Raw genomic sequence first — 16,684 nt, 5'->3', positions numbered from 1 at the left:
AACCTGCCTGGGATTAGCGCACAATGCACATACTCAAGTGGTATCAATGGGAAAATCAATGTTCAATAGATAATCAGTTAATCAGTAGATTTACTAGGCGGGATGTTTGAACAGGTGGAACACGGTACACAGCTTCCCCTCGATACTCCCGAGATAGCGGGGACGATGCACATCTTCGTATATAGGCAATGAGTAAAAATACAGAAGTACAGCTATTATAATAATGGCGTATGGCCTCTTCTATATAGTAGATATAGGCGACATGCATGCCTGTGAGGTGGGGTCCTACCTAAAATAATTACTAATGTTGAAGGCATCATTAACTCCCAGTCCCCGAGCCAGGCGATTTAACCAGTTAAGGTTGAAATCTCCAATCCTGCCGAGATTCGAACCTGGGATCCCTTGGACATTTTTTAAAAGAATTTGTTTAACGTCGCACCGACACAGATAGGTCTTACGGCGACGACGGGATAGGAAAAGCCTAGGAATGGGAAGGAAGAGGTCGTGGCCTTAATTAAGGTACAGCCCCAGCATTTGCCTGGAATTAAAATGGGAAACCATGGAAAACCATCTTCAGGACTGCCGATAGTGGGTGTCGAATCCACTATCTCCCGGATGCAAGCTCACAGCTGCGAGCTCCTAATCGCACAGTCAACTCGCCCGGTTTCCCTCGGACTATAAGGCCAGCATGTTATCCATTTAGTCATGGAGCTGGGCAGTAAAACTATCAAGTAATATGCAAACAAATACTGTGAATGTCGACTATGACATAAATGGACATGTGTTTTCTGACTCAAAATGATGCATTTGTAGCAACTACTTGTGCACTTTGGATCTGGAGATTCTTCTAAAAAAAAACTGTGCCATGAGTTACGAAGTTGTAATCGGTGGTTCAGCAAAATAAATGCTAATACTCGTCATTATGCACTTTTACCTGAATGCTACAGATACATCGTACGGGTCCTCTTCAATGTTTCTCACTAGCAGTGTATACTTTTCACAATGCAGTAAAAAAAGGGTCGACCCACTGCGTTTGTGACAACTTGTTTACATAGATGGCTGCACACTGGCAGTCTGTACTCGGCACGTCGGCAGTCTGTTGGTGGTATTCAGTCGAGTGTATGCTGCAGTTTTATTAGAAGAATTGTTATATTTTGTAAGAATATGAGAACCATTTTGAAAACGTGATAAAACATTCGAAACGAGTAAACATATACCAGGCAAAAAGATCTAAGAGATAAAAAGCTAAGAATGAACTCAATGCGTGGTTAAAGCAAATTTATTTTAATGATTTCAAGTCAATAATAACTAAAGCCAATGTGGTGAGTATAATCTTGACGTTCGATTCTCGCCAAAGAGGCCTGGGTTCTAATCTCAGTTCATCAAAGTGAGCTTTTAGATGTGGAAAGTCACGTCGCAGTAGTTCGGATTCCTTGAAATACAGTATATATATCATAGATCATTACTTAACATTAATAGTCATGTCTCTTAGCTCACATGCTTACTTATCAAGTCACGTAATTTAAATACAACGACAAGCATTGAAGGTCAACGCTAATGATTCGAATTCACGCCATAATTCTGGCTTTCAGAAATGTTGCAGTCTCTTTTATGATTACGATATTGGAGAAGCTGCTGAAGTACGGGTGGTACAGAGTAATTCAGGGAAGTGGGTCCCTGTAGGTGCTGTAGAAGACGTTGCCCGAAGGATGATGTAATAGCACTTTCTTATCCACAAAATAAGTGTTTAAAAAATATCTCGCTGTCTCACTGAAATTCTGCTTTAGATTTTCCCTACAACTGCAGTGCATAAACTTCTGTGACGACTACTGAGCAGTCTACCAGCCTCTGGGACACATCCAGGAAATACCTGAAGCAATATTGAAGCAAGCACATTGACATAATAACAAGAAAAACATTCCAGGTACTTAGCTTTATAAAAAATACATTGTTCAGAACTGCCATACATTGCAGTGATAAAAATTCAATACACTCCCTCATACGGTCTTCACTGGAATATTACTGCACAATATTCAATAAAACTGGATAACGTACAAATCGACTGTCCCTACGTATGCTCCCTACGAAACTCATAACTTTAGAGGAAAGCGCTATAAAGCTTCTCGAGCACAACCTGCTGCACACTTTCAGTACTTTAGGTTGCCTGATCATGCTCATAAATGCATTTTACGTTGTTTTTCACACACTGCTAAAGTATAGTCTATTCAAACAAAAGTCTTTTGCATTATAAAACGCAATTTATCACAGTTGCGACAATGTACGTAGGGACTGTCCAAATGAGGAGTCATGAAGAGGATCAGCTACTGTATACTTAGATATTATCTTTTAAGCAGACTACGAGACATTCTGAAACATCACGGAAATTCTTTATACGTGTGCAAATGCCAGTCTTATACACGTGCCTTAGTTTACGCCATCTCCTCTAAGTTCATTCTACTTTACGTTACGAGCCGCAACACCAGGCAGAGGCTTGTTTTTCGTCTATCAAAATGCAGAATGGACGATGACGGCGTTGAGCTCCCAAAACAAACTTGGATATTTAGTGGATATTTGTTGATCGTCGCTCGCTGAAGTTCGAAGAGTATAAGAGTATTTTTGTATTATTGATTTAACTTTTATTATACATACATACATACATACATACATACATACATACATACACACATAAAGTCTACAATCCTTACTGAATTAATTAACCGCTTCCACAATTCTCTATTTGCTCTGTGGTTTCGTTTAGTTCCACACCCCTTATCATTAAAACCTGCGTATAAACCATCGTCATCTTGGTCTCTCTTTAGTTCTTTCACCTCCAAGGCCGTGTCCATTACTCTCCACCTCCATTCGCGTCACATGATCCCACCACTGAAGCCGGTTTATGCGTACAGCTTCATCCATCGAGTTTTTTTAGTTTTTTTAATAGAAAATGCTATTTGTTCGGGGTGTCGACCTATAGAGTTCTTTTGCCCCTACTTGCACCATATGATATGAACCTGCGTGTAATTGGAATGGAGGAAGTGTAGAGTGTTGAACTTGAGGAAAGGAACGTTAAGGACGACACAAACATCCAGTCCCCAGGCCACGGACATGAATATCATTTTACAACTAAAAACTCTTGACCCAGCCGGGAATCGAACCCCGGGCCGTCGGGTGACAGGCGGACGCGTTGCCCCCTACACCGCGGGGCCGGATCCCATTGAGTTTACTTCTCACTTAACTTTTATTTCCTCATTCTGGGAGCCCTCATCCTATTATTCCCATCTGTTTTGCCAGCAATCATTCTCGCACTTTCATGTCCACAATTTCCAACTTATGAATAAGATATCCAGAGTCTATATACCTTTCACCCTCGTATAGTAAAGTCGGTCTGAAAACAAAATGATAAAAAAAAAATCGTCCAGATGCTGGCTTCTTTCTTACAGAATACCGTTAATCGCAACCGTAAGCTCACTTCATTAGCTCTGCTGTCCCGCTCCATGGCTAAATGGTTAACGTGCTGGCCTTTGGTCACAGGGGTCCCGGGTTCGATTCCCGGCAGAGTCGGGAATTTTTATCTATCATTGGTTAATTTCGCTGACACGGGGGCTGGGTGTATGTGTCGTCTTCATCACCATTTCATCCTCATTACGATGCGCAGGTCGCCTACGGGAGTCAAATTAAAAGACCTGCACCTGGCGAGCCAAACATGTCCTCGGACACTAAAAGACATACTCCATTTCACTTTTCATTAGCTTTGCTACACTTTGATTCGATTTCACTAAATATAGTGGCATACTTTTATTATATAATCTGTAAATTCCTGTGGATGGTAAATAGAGCTATTCTGTACACCCACTTTAAGAACTTGGGGCAAAAATGAACAGGTTATAGTTACAGCGTACGCTAGCAAGAGGCACACGACTTCGTACGGATTTTTTTTTTTTTTTTCAAGTTGCTTTACGTCGCACCGACACAGATAGGTCTCATGGCGACGATGGGACAGGAAAGGGCTGGGAGTGGGAACGAAGTGGCCGTGGCCTTAATTAAGATACAGTCCCAGCATTTGCCTTGTATGAAAATGCGGAAACCAGGGAAAACAATCTTCAGGACTGCCGACAGTGGAGCTCAAATCCACTATCTCCCGACTGCAGGTGAGAGCTGCGCGCCCTAACCGCACGGCCAACTCGCTCGGTATCGTACGTTTAAACAACTGCCGGCGACGACGTTAGATACGCATCAGCTTCAGAGTTATTGTCATGCATCATATTAAGACGAAGTTCAAACGGTAAAAACACTACAAGAGCACCCGTCGCTCTTCAACCGAGCCGTAAAAAAGAAGCTGTTGACTCGACTTGCATGATGCAGTGCCAGTGAATAACTGAACCCGGATACGAACGAGTTATTCGTACTAATTGTAGGAACAACATTCAGGGCCGGGCGAGGTATAACGTCCGTGGTCATCACTCTTGATGCTGTTAGGGCTATTTTAATAATATATTTTTGGCAGTCGGATCGATGGGCAATTCAGCCAGCTAATTATAATTTCATTTTTACTCGTGTCAGGAGAAATGCATGTATGCAACAGGGTTACCATTAGGAGAAATGATTATTAACGCATTATATTAGACAAGCAAAGAACGACAACACACACATCCATGCCCTAGACTAGTTTCAAACCAGCAGGCAGGAGAAGTTCAGTTACAAAACCAACGCCTTATTTCTTGAGCTGCTACACCGGCCGGCGTTGTTAGTGCTTGAGACTTATCTGGTTTACCTCTGTGAGATGAAACTGGTGTCCGCCTCTGTGGTATAGTGATTAATGTGATTAGCTGCCACCCCAGGAGGCTCGGGTTCGATTCCCGGCTCTGCCACGAAATTTGAAGAGTGGTACGAAGGCTGGAATGGGGTTCACTCAGCCTCGGGAGGTCAAATGAGTAGAGGGGGTTCGATTTCGACCTCAGCCATCCTCGAAGTGGTTTTCTGTGGTTTCCCACTTCTCGTCCAGGCAAATGCCGGGATGGTACCTAACGTAAGGCCACGGCCGCTTCCTTCCCTCTTCCTTGTCTATCCCTTCTGATCTTCCCATCTCTCCACAAGGCCCCTGTTCAGCATAGCAGGTAAGACCGCCTTTGTAAGGTACTGGTCCTCCTTCCCAGTTGTATCCCCGTCCAAACGTCTCATGCTCCAGGACACTGCCCTTGAGGCGCTCGAGGTGCGATCCCTCGCTTAGTCCGAGGGGGAAAACCAACCCTGGAGGATAAACGGATTAAGAAAGAAGAAAGATAGAGATGAAACTGGTAACCTGCGTTATTGCAAGATCTGAGGTACTGTTGATATTTGAATCATCATCATCTGTTTACCCTCCAGGGTCGGCTTTTCCCTCGGACACAGCGAGGGATCCCACCTCTACCGCCTCAAGGGCAGTGTCCTGGAGCTTCAGACTATAGGTCGGGGATACAACTGGGGAGAATGACCAGTACCTCGCCCAGGCGGCCTCACCTGCTATGCTGAACAGGGGCCTTGTGGAGGGATGGGAAGATTGGAAGGGATAGGCAAGGAAGAGGGAAGGAAGCGGCCGTGGCCTTATGTTGGGTACCATCCCGGCATTCGCCTGGAGAAGTGGGAAACCACGGAAAACCACTTCCAGGATGGCTGAGGTGGGAATCGAACCCACCTCTACTCAGTTGACCTCCCGAGGCTGAGTGGACCCCGTTCCAGCCCTCATACCACTTTTCAAATTTCGTGGCAGAGCCGGGAATCGAACCCGGACCTCCGGGGGTGGCAGCTAATCACGCTAACCACTACACCACAGAGGCGGACTGATATTTGAATACAGAGTACTATTACTAACTTTAAGACCAGGTATAATTCCAGCAATTTCTAGACGAGAACGTGAAAATAAATGCTGTCAGCACTAGGATTCGAACCACTATTTTAAGATCGGTGCAGTTTCCCTAATTTATCACTGGGGATGGTAAAAGTACACAATAAAGGTAATCGGGCTGAATTACAGTTACATGAGAAATATTTTACTCAATTACAATGAATTCACAGAACGTGAGTCTTCAGGAAATCACAGTCCTTTTTTTTACGTGGGGATGGAATGATATCAAAGTTTGTAAGAAAAATCATTATTCCATTTTATGTTTTTAGCATAGAAACACTGAGACTAAAACTTTCAAAATGATTGCTCACAAGCAACATTTGCAAGTCAGATTCATGTTCTCATTGTTTTCAGGATAACTAATTCAAAATATTTGAATGGAATGGGAATTCCTTACTTAACCCCCTCGCTGTCACGAGTTTATTCTGCCTCCATTCTCCACCACGTAGTACACGATTATCTAAATCTCAACCAGTAACCGCAACAAACTGCCCGTAAATGAACGAGTGCGCGTCATATCCTTGGCATTATACCCTTGGCGCGACGCTTTACGAGAGAAGGGGCTCCAAAGTTGACAAACCACGACGCGATGTGTAGTCTATCAATTACTAGAACGTAACTATTAGGAAAATGTATCGATTACAATTATATTTCGAGAAGTAAATTACGAGTAAAAATTTGAAAAAAGTAAAGATTATAAGTAAAATTTACTAAAAAGTAATCATTACAAGTAATTCCATTACTCAATTACTTCCAATATATCGACGGTTCAGTTCAATGGTATTACAGCCGGGGTGAGTAGCTAGGACGGTACAGCGCTGATCTGAGCCCAACTTGGCAGGTTCGATCATGACTCCGTCCGGTGGTATTTAAAGGTGCTCAAATACGTCAGTCTCGTGTCGGTAGATTTACTGGCACGTAAAAGAACGGAGGGACAAAATTCCGGCAACTATGCGTCTCCGAAAACTTTCAGAAGTTGTTAGTGGAACGTAAAAACCAGTAACATTATAATTAATAGTACTACAATTAAAAAATGGATTAATACTAGTGTTTTAAGATCTCATCAAGTCCAATAAAATAATATATAAACATTTCACCTCTGATAGTCCAATTTTTTATGCGTAAAAATATACAGAAGTAGTTCCCGCGCATGCACTTACTAATTCTATTATACGGCTGTTGCACTACAAATGAGACTTATATTTATCAACAAGCTATCTTCCTTATCCTCAGGTTCAAAAGTTATTTTCGTTTCCTAGAGGAGGTCATGCTGTTACATTCCTCGCCGAGAGTCGACTCACACAACAGATGACGTAAGGTGTGACGCAAGCAACGTCTGCGGCATATTCTCTGGGGACAGCAATGCCCATGCTCAGCATTGTAATTGTTACAGATGGGTTTAATTAAAGCTATGACACTGACAGGATGGGATATTTCAGTCTCGACTGTCACCAAGACAAGAGACTCGAGAAGTAGCACCTAGTTAACCGCGTGTTTAACACTGCTTCTTAAAGAGCACAATACGTACACAATTGCCCTTTCATATTAATTCCTTCATCTCAAACACGTAGCAAAGCTCGACTGAATTTTTTTATACTACGGGGATAAATTTACGATAGATGGAGAAGTGACGGTCAGTGGACCTGTGGGATAGCAATCGCATCCAGGGTTTAAAGTTTCAGGATCGAATCCTGATGCAGTCGGTTGTCATTTGAAGAGTACATGCACGTAAGATAACAAGTGTCAACAGATGTATTTGTCTCGTTTTAGGGGAAATTTCCGGCATTACATAATCTAAAAAAGCTGATAATAATTGAAAGGACCTTTATTATTATTATTATTATTATTATTATTATTATTATTATTTAACACCACGCTAGCAAAGATAGGAATTCAGCGACGAGGGACAGAAAAGCACTAGGGGGAAAGTAGCAGCCATGACCTTAATTAAGGTACAGCCCCACAATCTGACTGATGTGAAATGGTAAAGTACGTAAAATCGATGTTGTTCGAACCCAAAATCTCCCAAATGAAAACTCTTACATCATTACTATTTACCCAATAAATTGAATATAATAATAATAATAATAATAATAATAATAATAATAATAATAATAATAATCTGCCGATAAAAGAATGACTTACGTGAGCACCTTGAAATACCACCGGACTAAGCCAGGATTTAAATTCCCAACTTGGGCTCAGAAGGTCAGCGCTTCTACCGTCTAGGCCATTTAGCTGGGCTATTTTTTTAGGTTGAAGTTATTATTATTATTATTATTATTATTATTATTATTATTATTATTATTATTACAGTAATCTCTATGGCTAAATGGTTAGCGTTCTGGCCTATGATTCAGGGGTCTCGGGTTCGATTCCCGGCCAGGATGTGGATTTTAACCTTAATTGGTTAATTCGTCTGGTTCGGGGTATGGGTGTGTGTGCGCCACCTACATTAATAAATATCATCTTAGGTAGGGCCTCATCTTCACAGACATGCAGGTCGTCTACAGGCCGTCAACTAGAAAAAGACCTGCACCAGGCCTCTGCGGAAACCATACGCTATTATTATTATTATTATTATTATTATTATTATTATTATTATTATTATTATTATTATTATTATTCACCGGTATAAGTACTTCTCAAACACTTACGTAACAGTTATAAATAAGACGAAGACGCACATAATGTTCTGAATTGACATTTTTTTACTTTAACATTGGTGTATTTCTCATCTTTGAACCCTTATTTCGATTAAAGGTAGGTTTTTCTATACAGGTGATTCTACCTCCTGTCAACAGCTTCTGAACAGTTGTTCCACGGTGATGTTTTAGCGGTCACCCAGAGTGCAGTTCAACTTGGATGTTTTCGCATTTACATTCCAAAATGCTGTGGTACTGTCGAATTTTAAAAACTAGGGAAAAATCGTTATCCGAGGCCCAATAATTACGGTTAAACTTCGTAAGGGACCACACTAACGCTACTTTTTAGATAAGCACTGGTGAATATAAATCCATGGCCATTACAATATATGAACATCATCGTTGTTTCAAGAGATATAATATCTAGACGACCTATGATTCGTAGCAACGCTACTATGCACGCGCCAGTTAATAAACATTACTGGCATATGACTCAAAACGACTGCACATAAAAGTGAGTGGCATACACGCAAATACTAAATTCCTTTTTTTTTTTTTTTTTTTTGCTAGGGGCTTTACGTCGCACCGACACAGATAGGTCTTATGGCGACGATAGGACAGGGAAGGGCTAGGAGTGGGAAGGAAGCGGCCGTGGCCTTAATTAAGGTACAGCCCCAGCATTTGCCTGGTGTGAAAATGGGAAACCACGGAAAACCATCTTCAGGGCTGCCGATAGTGGGATTCGAACCTACTATCTCCCGGATGCAAGCTCACAGCCGCGCGCCTCTACGCGCACGGCCAACTCGCCCGGTTACTACTAAATTCCTACACGATATTTAACTTATACGACTTAATTTTCATTTCCATCGCCATTTCGTTGTGCATTTAAGCAATTATTAGTTTCGTGTTCACAAACCAAATACCCAGCAGATTTACATAGAATATGAACCACTGTAACATGATTTCCCGTTTAGAAAATTTCATGTGCGTTAACCCCGAGAAAAGTATTTCAGTTACCTTGGTCGGAGATAACTAAGAATTATCACATTTCACTCGAAATTTTGCAGACGTATGTACTAGGATACGAGTAAATATAACTGAAAAATATGTTACTTCCCATGGCAAAATTATCACAGTAGTCACCAAGGCTCAGACTATGTCTTCCTGGTGAGAGGTTCTACCTACATTCAGCACTTGGTAATGTACGAGTATGCCGGTTTAACGTCCTAACAGATACTAAATGTTCTAGGATTTAACCCATCCGTTTGGTCTAAGAAAGCCAGGTTGTACTTGCAAGTTAAACCAACAATTACACTAATATCTAAATAGTCTCTCTCAATCAGGGAAGAATTTCAGCAAGCTAAATAATTTATATAGCTGTTTTATTAAATTTTTGTTTCAGAACCATGGTATTGTAGATTCATTCTCGCAGTTTATTATCATTATTATCATTATAATTATTATTATTATTATTACCCTATTTATAATTCTAAACATAATGAAAATACTTTGTTGCAAATATTAAATTAAGAGAGGAAATTTAGGCCTGCACACGTTATTATGAGCTGTGCTTTAAGCGTCCAGGCTGCAAAACTCAGTGAATGGATTATGTGCCTGCAACTAACACTGTAGCCCCATTTGTTTTAAAGTATCTTTCTATGAAATCATTAAAGGCTGAATCCAATGAGCCCGTTATGCTGATAGTCAATTGATATTTTGGAGGAAAGCAATCAAGGAAGCAAGCTGTTGTCATGGTCATAGCACTGGCCCTCTCCCTAATAACAGGGACGTGACTTCACATTTGCGGAATCCCATATCTTGTGGTGGGGATTCAAATTGTGGTCGCATTTATGAGAACGCTGTCGCTCAATTATCCCTTGTCCGACTCGTTTGCTGAATGGTCAGCGTACTGGCCTTCGGTTCAGAGGGTACCGGGTTCGATTCCCGGCCGGGTCGGGGATTTTAACTATCATTGGTTAATTCCAGTGGCTCGGGGGGGGGGGTGTTTGGGTGTTTGTGCTGTTCCTCAACATCCCTGCAACTCACACACCACACATAACACTATCCTCCACCACAATATCACACAGTCACCTATACATGACCGATGGCGCCCACCCTCATCGGAAGGTCTATCTTACAAGGGTTGCACTCGGCTAGCAATAGCCACACGAAATTATTAAGCTATCCCTTACCGGACGAGTTGGCCGTGCAGCTACGGCCGCGCGGATGTGAGCTTGCATTCGGGAGATAGTGGCTTCGAACCTCACCGTCGGCAGCCCTGAAGATGGTTTTCCGTGGTGTCCCATTTTAACACCAGGCAAATGCTGTACCTTAGTTAAGGCCACCGCCAGTTTCTTCCCATTCCTAGCCCTTTCCTATCTCATCGTCGCCACAAAACTTGTGTGTTGGTGCGACGTAAAGTAACTTATTAAAAAAAGGCAATCTATCCTCTTCCATTTTCCTCATATACTGTACGTCGTAGTTATCCTCACCCCCTCCCCGCGGAAGTCTAGAAGCCGGTTGTTACGCAGAGCTTTACCAGCGCGTTAATTTCTAGCTTTGCGAATACCCTCCTACTCTTTTACACTAGCAATCATTCTCGCTTTTTTCTTCTCCGTTGTCTACATCCTTACATATAATATTCGTGACGCATCTGCTAATCCGAAAAATCGTGTCCATACCGCGGATCTACCATATATATACTCAGAAGTGTGAAATCCAGGAATCAAAGTTGAACGGTCGAAAATGTATATAATTGTATCAGCGGAAGTACAATTATTTTGGTTTAATTATCTTAATTACAAGCACTTTTTAAAAAACTAGTATCCTTTGCTTTCAGAACTCTAATTATGTTCAAAAAGTGAGCAAACCTGACTTGACGAACCTAATGAAACACAGGAATGAACATAGCACACATAAAGCAACGAGCGGGAGTCATTCTGTCAAAATACGACCAGTGTTGCATAAAGTACGACTGAATACTAGCAGGCCGCTGCCATACCAACTAGAAGCCGGTCCATTTATGCTGTCTGCGATTTATTAAAATTTAAAATATCATTTTCTATATCTTGGTTCAGTTACTTACAGCTACACCGACATGAGAGTACAAGTTTAATGTTAGGATAAAGGAAACAATTGGTACATAATTCTCGTATATTGTGCCTGTTAAAACTGCAATCGGAGACAACAAAAGGTTTCCACTGTGATGCGCGCTCGTTGTGTTACTGCACGATAATCTGTCGAAAGAGCTTCTTAATGTTGTGACGAACACAATACGAAAGCGTATCATATGTTTCCCCCATAGCTTTGTGTAAACCAAACAGAAATCATCGACTACTACTGACGTAAAGGCAATGATGTCACTGAATCTCAAGGTTTATCTCTCCAAGATGCCATGCTATTTGCAAAAGGTGTAGTGCTCTATCAATAACATGCTATAATATTGTCCCATTACACCTTCAATGGCAGTTCATGACATCAATTATGGCTCACCCAATACAGGAAGTAACGAAATGCGTACGGTACACATAGCCATCGCTGCATATTACAATAGAAAGTAGCATCCTCTACTGTCTCCTCATATGTGTACGCTGAGGGAGTATCTTCTAGGATAGTCTACACAATGACGCACATCGGTTCGATTCTAATTAAGAGAAAGCGCCTTCGAAGAAGTATCGCAACCATCCCACATTGTATCATGAATGAGAACCATGAGTCATTAAATTACCTGATACAATGAAATGAAATGGCGTATGGCTCTTAGTGCCGGGAGTGTCCGAGGACAAGTTCGGCTCGCCAGATGCAGGTCTTTTGATTTGACTCCCACAGGCGACCTGCGCGTCGTGATGAGGATGAAATGATGATGAAGACGACACATACACCCAGCCCCCGTACCAGCGAAATTCCCTGCCGGGAATCGAATCCGGGACCCCTGTGACCAAAGGCCAGCACGCTAACCATATAGCCATGGAGCCGGACACCTGATACAATGACATACACCGATGTAACTCAGTAACTCTGCCACTGAATCACTCAATATCAGATGAAAGGTATTGGTGAGTAGAAAAGAATCATTTTTCACCGTTGTGGCACAACTGAGAAGGTTTATGGAGAATGCACCCGTGTGAATCATGGTCGCAGAAATTGCAGCGACCATCATGGTTTCATGGACTCCTTTTCTCCAATCCTTAATGTAACAGCATAAGACAAAACGTATATGGCAGACGAGTAAGTTACAATCCCTTGCCCGAAGTCTCATGAGATTGCTAGACTTAAACCGAACAACTGGTCATATATGAGAAAGGGTGCATATAAGCCAAAAAGGTTATGGCTGAAGACCGGTTCAAAGTATTTAAAGAACCAAAGCTCGATTCCAATAACAGAAACAGCGGCCGACTAACGAAGATGGTACCGGGCTGAGCGGCTCAGACGGTTGAGGCAGTGGCCTTCTGACCCCAACTTGGCAGGTTCGATCCTGCTCAAGGTGCTCAAATACGTCAGTCTCGTGTCGGTAGATTTATTGGCACGTAAAAGAACTCCCACGGGACTAAATTCCGGCACCTCGGCGTCTCCGAAAACCGTAAAAGTAGTCAGTAGGATATAAAGCCAATAAGATTATTAATAACGAAGTTGGTTAGGCGCTTGCCTATTACGCGCCACCTAATTGGACATAAGTCATGTTTTTCAGTGTCGATTTGCCAACGACAAGACTGAAAAAACTATAGACATAATTGAAAAAAAATGGCCTTTACATATTTATCATAATATGTGCGATAACGTTCAGCTTGTAATTTTAATCCGCTTTTCTTTCTCAGTACTGTAATAAGGTAACATACCGTAAACACATCTATACAGTAACGTAGTCTATATGATTCCAACGTGACTTGATGAATCTAAAGATTACAATTAATGAACTACATTCCGGTTCCGTATTGACTTTAAATAATATTTAAGATGAAATTTAAAGAATTATGTAGCTTTTAAAACAGACCATTTATTAAATGGCAAACGTGTATTGAACAGGTGGACTTCACGCAATTAAATCCTTTTAGAATTTCATATTATTATCTGAAGATGAACTGATTTTGCGAAACATGTAATTCTGTGTTTGGCCGTGCGGTTAAGAGCGCGCCGCTGTGAGTTTGCATCCGGGAGATAGTGGGTTCGAACCCCACTGTCAGCAGCCCTGAAGATGGTTTTCCGTGGTTTCACATTTTCACACCATGCACATGCTGGGGATGTGGATTAAATAAGGACACGGCTGCTTCCTTCTCAATCCCGGGCCTTTCCTATCCCATCGTCGCCATAAGACTTATATGAGTCGGTGCGACGTAAAGCCAACTGTAAAAAATAAAAATCTGTGTTTGATAAAGGTTATTTTTCAAGTGTTATACCTGAACTTTTATTTCACTTTAATTTATATACTGTTTTCGACCGACAGGAACTCCAGTTTCACATTCTCTCCCATGATCAAGGTTAAGGTACTGAACCTCGGCTTGGAATCTGAGAGCGTTTAAATACGACAGTTAGTTGACATATTTAAAATTCCATTTTCAGGGCGAAATTCCGGCACTACAGCTTTCCGAATAGACGAAGAGTGTTGAAGATACAACATTCTCGCACCGAGCGAGTTGACCGTGCGCTTAGGGGCACGCAGCTGTGAGCTTGCATTCGGAAGATGATGGGTTCGAACCCCACTGTCGACAGACCTAAAGATATTCCGTGGTTTCACATTTTCACAGCAGGCAAATGATGGGGCTGTACCTTAACTACGGCCACGGCCGCTTCCTTCCCACTCCTAGTACTTTCCTGTTCCATCGTCGCCGTAAGACCTATCTGTGTCGATGCAACGTAAAGCCAATTGTACAACATTCTAGTAAAGCTTCTCACACTTGAATTAGAACCTGGATCTATCTAGTCACATCATACAATCGCACACTGATATAGCCCAGATAGTAAGGACAACAGACTAACCCGGTTACAGCAGCACAGGTAACAAAGATCCGATGGCTGATTCCCACTATTGACAGATGTCATTCCGATGTGGGTTTATACATCTTTCTGTGAGCAAATGCTGACGAGATATATTCCAATGCTTGGAGAACGTGTCGTAATCTTGCAAAATATAACGACAGATTATCTTCTACAGCCGATGCAATAACACAATCAGAAAACAATCAAACAAATTAATCAGAACAACGTCTGACTCGTTGGCTGAATGGTCAGCGTATGGCCTTCGGTTCATAGGGTCCCGGGTTCGATTCCCGGCCGGGTCGGGGATTTTAACCTTCATTGGTTAATTCCAGTGGCTCGGGGCTGGGTGTTTGTGCTGTCCCCAACATCCCTGCAACTCACACACCACACATAACACTGTCCACCACAATAACACGCAGTTACCTACACAGGGTAGATGCCGCCCACCCTCATCAGAGGGTCTGCCTTACAATGGTAATCAGTAATCGGATCTTTGTTACCTGTGCTGCTATAGCCGGATTAGTCTGTTGTTCTTAATATCTGAGCTATATCAGTGTGCCATTGCATGATGTGACTGGCTTATCCGGCTAGAAACAGCCACACGAAATTATTAAATCAGAACAACAAGGTGAATGACTGCGATATCTCTAATCCCAACAAGATACCAAGGGAATGACACTGAAAACTGTCGCTTGTAACTAAGATGAACATCGCTGAAACTTTTGCTAGATAGCTACTTTTGCAAAGTAGGAGCACTATACTTTTAGTTTTGATGGTATGCAATGTATGTATACTCGAGTACTATATGACCGTTCCTGAATGGCAGTGATCGGAAGGAAATCACTCCTGAGGAAATAGTTCATTCGCCAGACGCGTAATTTCGCTCAGAGCGTGTCTAGATGTAAGTTGCAGGTACGTCAGAGTGACACTTCACCAAGCGGAAGGGCAGTCAACTCTCCAACAAACTGGAGTGCAATGTATATTCAATAAAGGAACGTTGATGAACAGCACCAGAAAACACAATCCACCTTCCTAACACCTGATGGCCGAATAACCCTTAAAAGGTGTGCAAGTCAGATAAACACTCATAACTGTTTCAACCACAAAAGGACCAAAGATGCACTTCGTCGAACTGTTGAATGCAGGCGAGCGATCTATCAGAAAAAAAAATATAAATAAGCTGGCAAAGAACGACCGACGATGACGTTTTCAGCCGTCCTAATGTTAAAGCGATTCTATTAACGAACCAAGGACCATCAATAGGTGGTGTTGGAAAGTACGAAAGAAATGTCCCTACACAACAAACTTGGGATTTAGTGCCAATTTCATTTGGCTCTTGACCAGCGAGGAAGGTCGTTTAAGCTCTCCGAGAAATTCGTACGCGAACATTTCTTGAATAAAGACCAATCGAACACTGATTAAAAACTCAACTAGGGAATTACATTTAAAATTTAAAAAACGCCGTTATTGATAGAACTGCATTGCTCCAAAAATAGATCGAAAACTCCGGAACTTCGAACGGTAAGATTACATGTGATCACTGCACTTCACTCCAACATACCGATGGTTGGATCCTCGAACTGCTGCAACCACACGTAGAGCTCTTCCAAGTCGACGACGCTCTGCTTGCGGGCAGCCTCCTCGTCGTCCTCCATGGCGCGCGAAAAACACGAGCACTTACGCACAGAATGGGCTACATGCCGTCTCACAGCTTGCCTTGCTACTGGCGGCGAGCCGGCCGGGGCCTGCGGGCTCGCTCATGCACCATGTGGGCCCAGCTCTGCGCATGTGTTACATGCTCCGCCCACCCACAACACACTTCCACTGCCACAAAAATCGATATTACAGAACAATGGAATCGTATTAAGAATATAAAACCATATGCATTTCCCCTAGGAATTCTATAATTACGACCACTGATGTTTCAAAATGCCATCTGTAATATGAGGATCCTTCGGCTGACTATAAGTGTTAGAAACAGAAAGGGTATACATAGACAGGAAGTCATAAAATACACACACATGCCAATAGCTGTGTTTTCAGTACAGATAACACAGTCTATCTTTAATTCACCTTTGTCTAGGATGTTAAATTAAAGAACAAATCAACATATCTAACATAAACAAGCAGTCGAAGATGTTGAAAGAATACTAATATTCTCAAAGAAGTAATTCTGAAAAAAAAA

The 16,684-nt window shown here is 42.0% G+C and overlaps 1 protein-coding gene across 8 annotated transcripts in view; it reads right to left on the bottom strand.

Moving 5' to 3' along the window:
• DIP2 (disco-interacting protein 2) overlaps nucleotides 1–16,187 on the bottom strand; it is a 440,396-nt gene extending 424,209 nt beyond the window's left edge. For all 8 annotated transcript variants that reach the window (XM_067157712.2, XM_067157695.2, XM_067157732.2 and 5 more), the window contains exon 1: nucleotides 16,061–16,187. In XM_067157712.2, the coding sequence (XP_067013813.1) occupies nucleotides 16,061–16,154 (94 nt within the window). In that variant the 5' untranslated portion in view covers nucleotides 16,155–16,187. The remainder of the gene's footprint in view (nucleotides 1–16,060) is intronic.
• Nucleotides 16,188–16,684: the final 497 nt, after the last annotated feature.

The sequence above is a fragment of the Anabrus simplex genome, chromosome 1 (assembly GCF_040414725.1).
Source record: "Anabrus simplex isolate iqAnaSimp1 chromosome 1, ASM4041472v1, whole genome shotgun sequence".
NCBI lineage: Eukaryota > Metazoa > Arthropoda > Insecta > Orthoptera > Tettigoniidae > Anabrus > Anabrus simplex.
The sequence above is the reverse complement of the archived record's forward strand: the minus strand, read 5'-3'. Positions and strand labels throughout refer to the sequence as shown.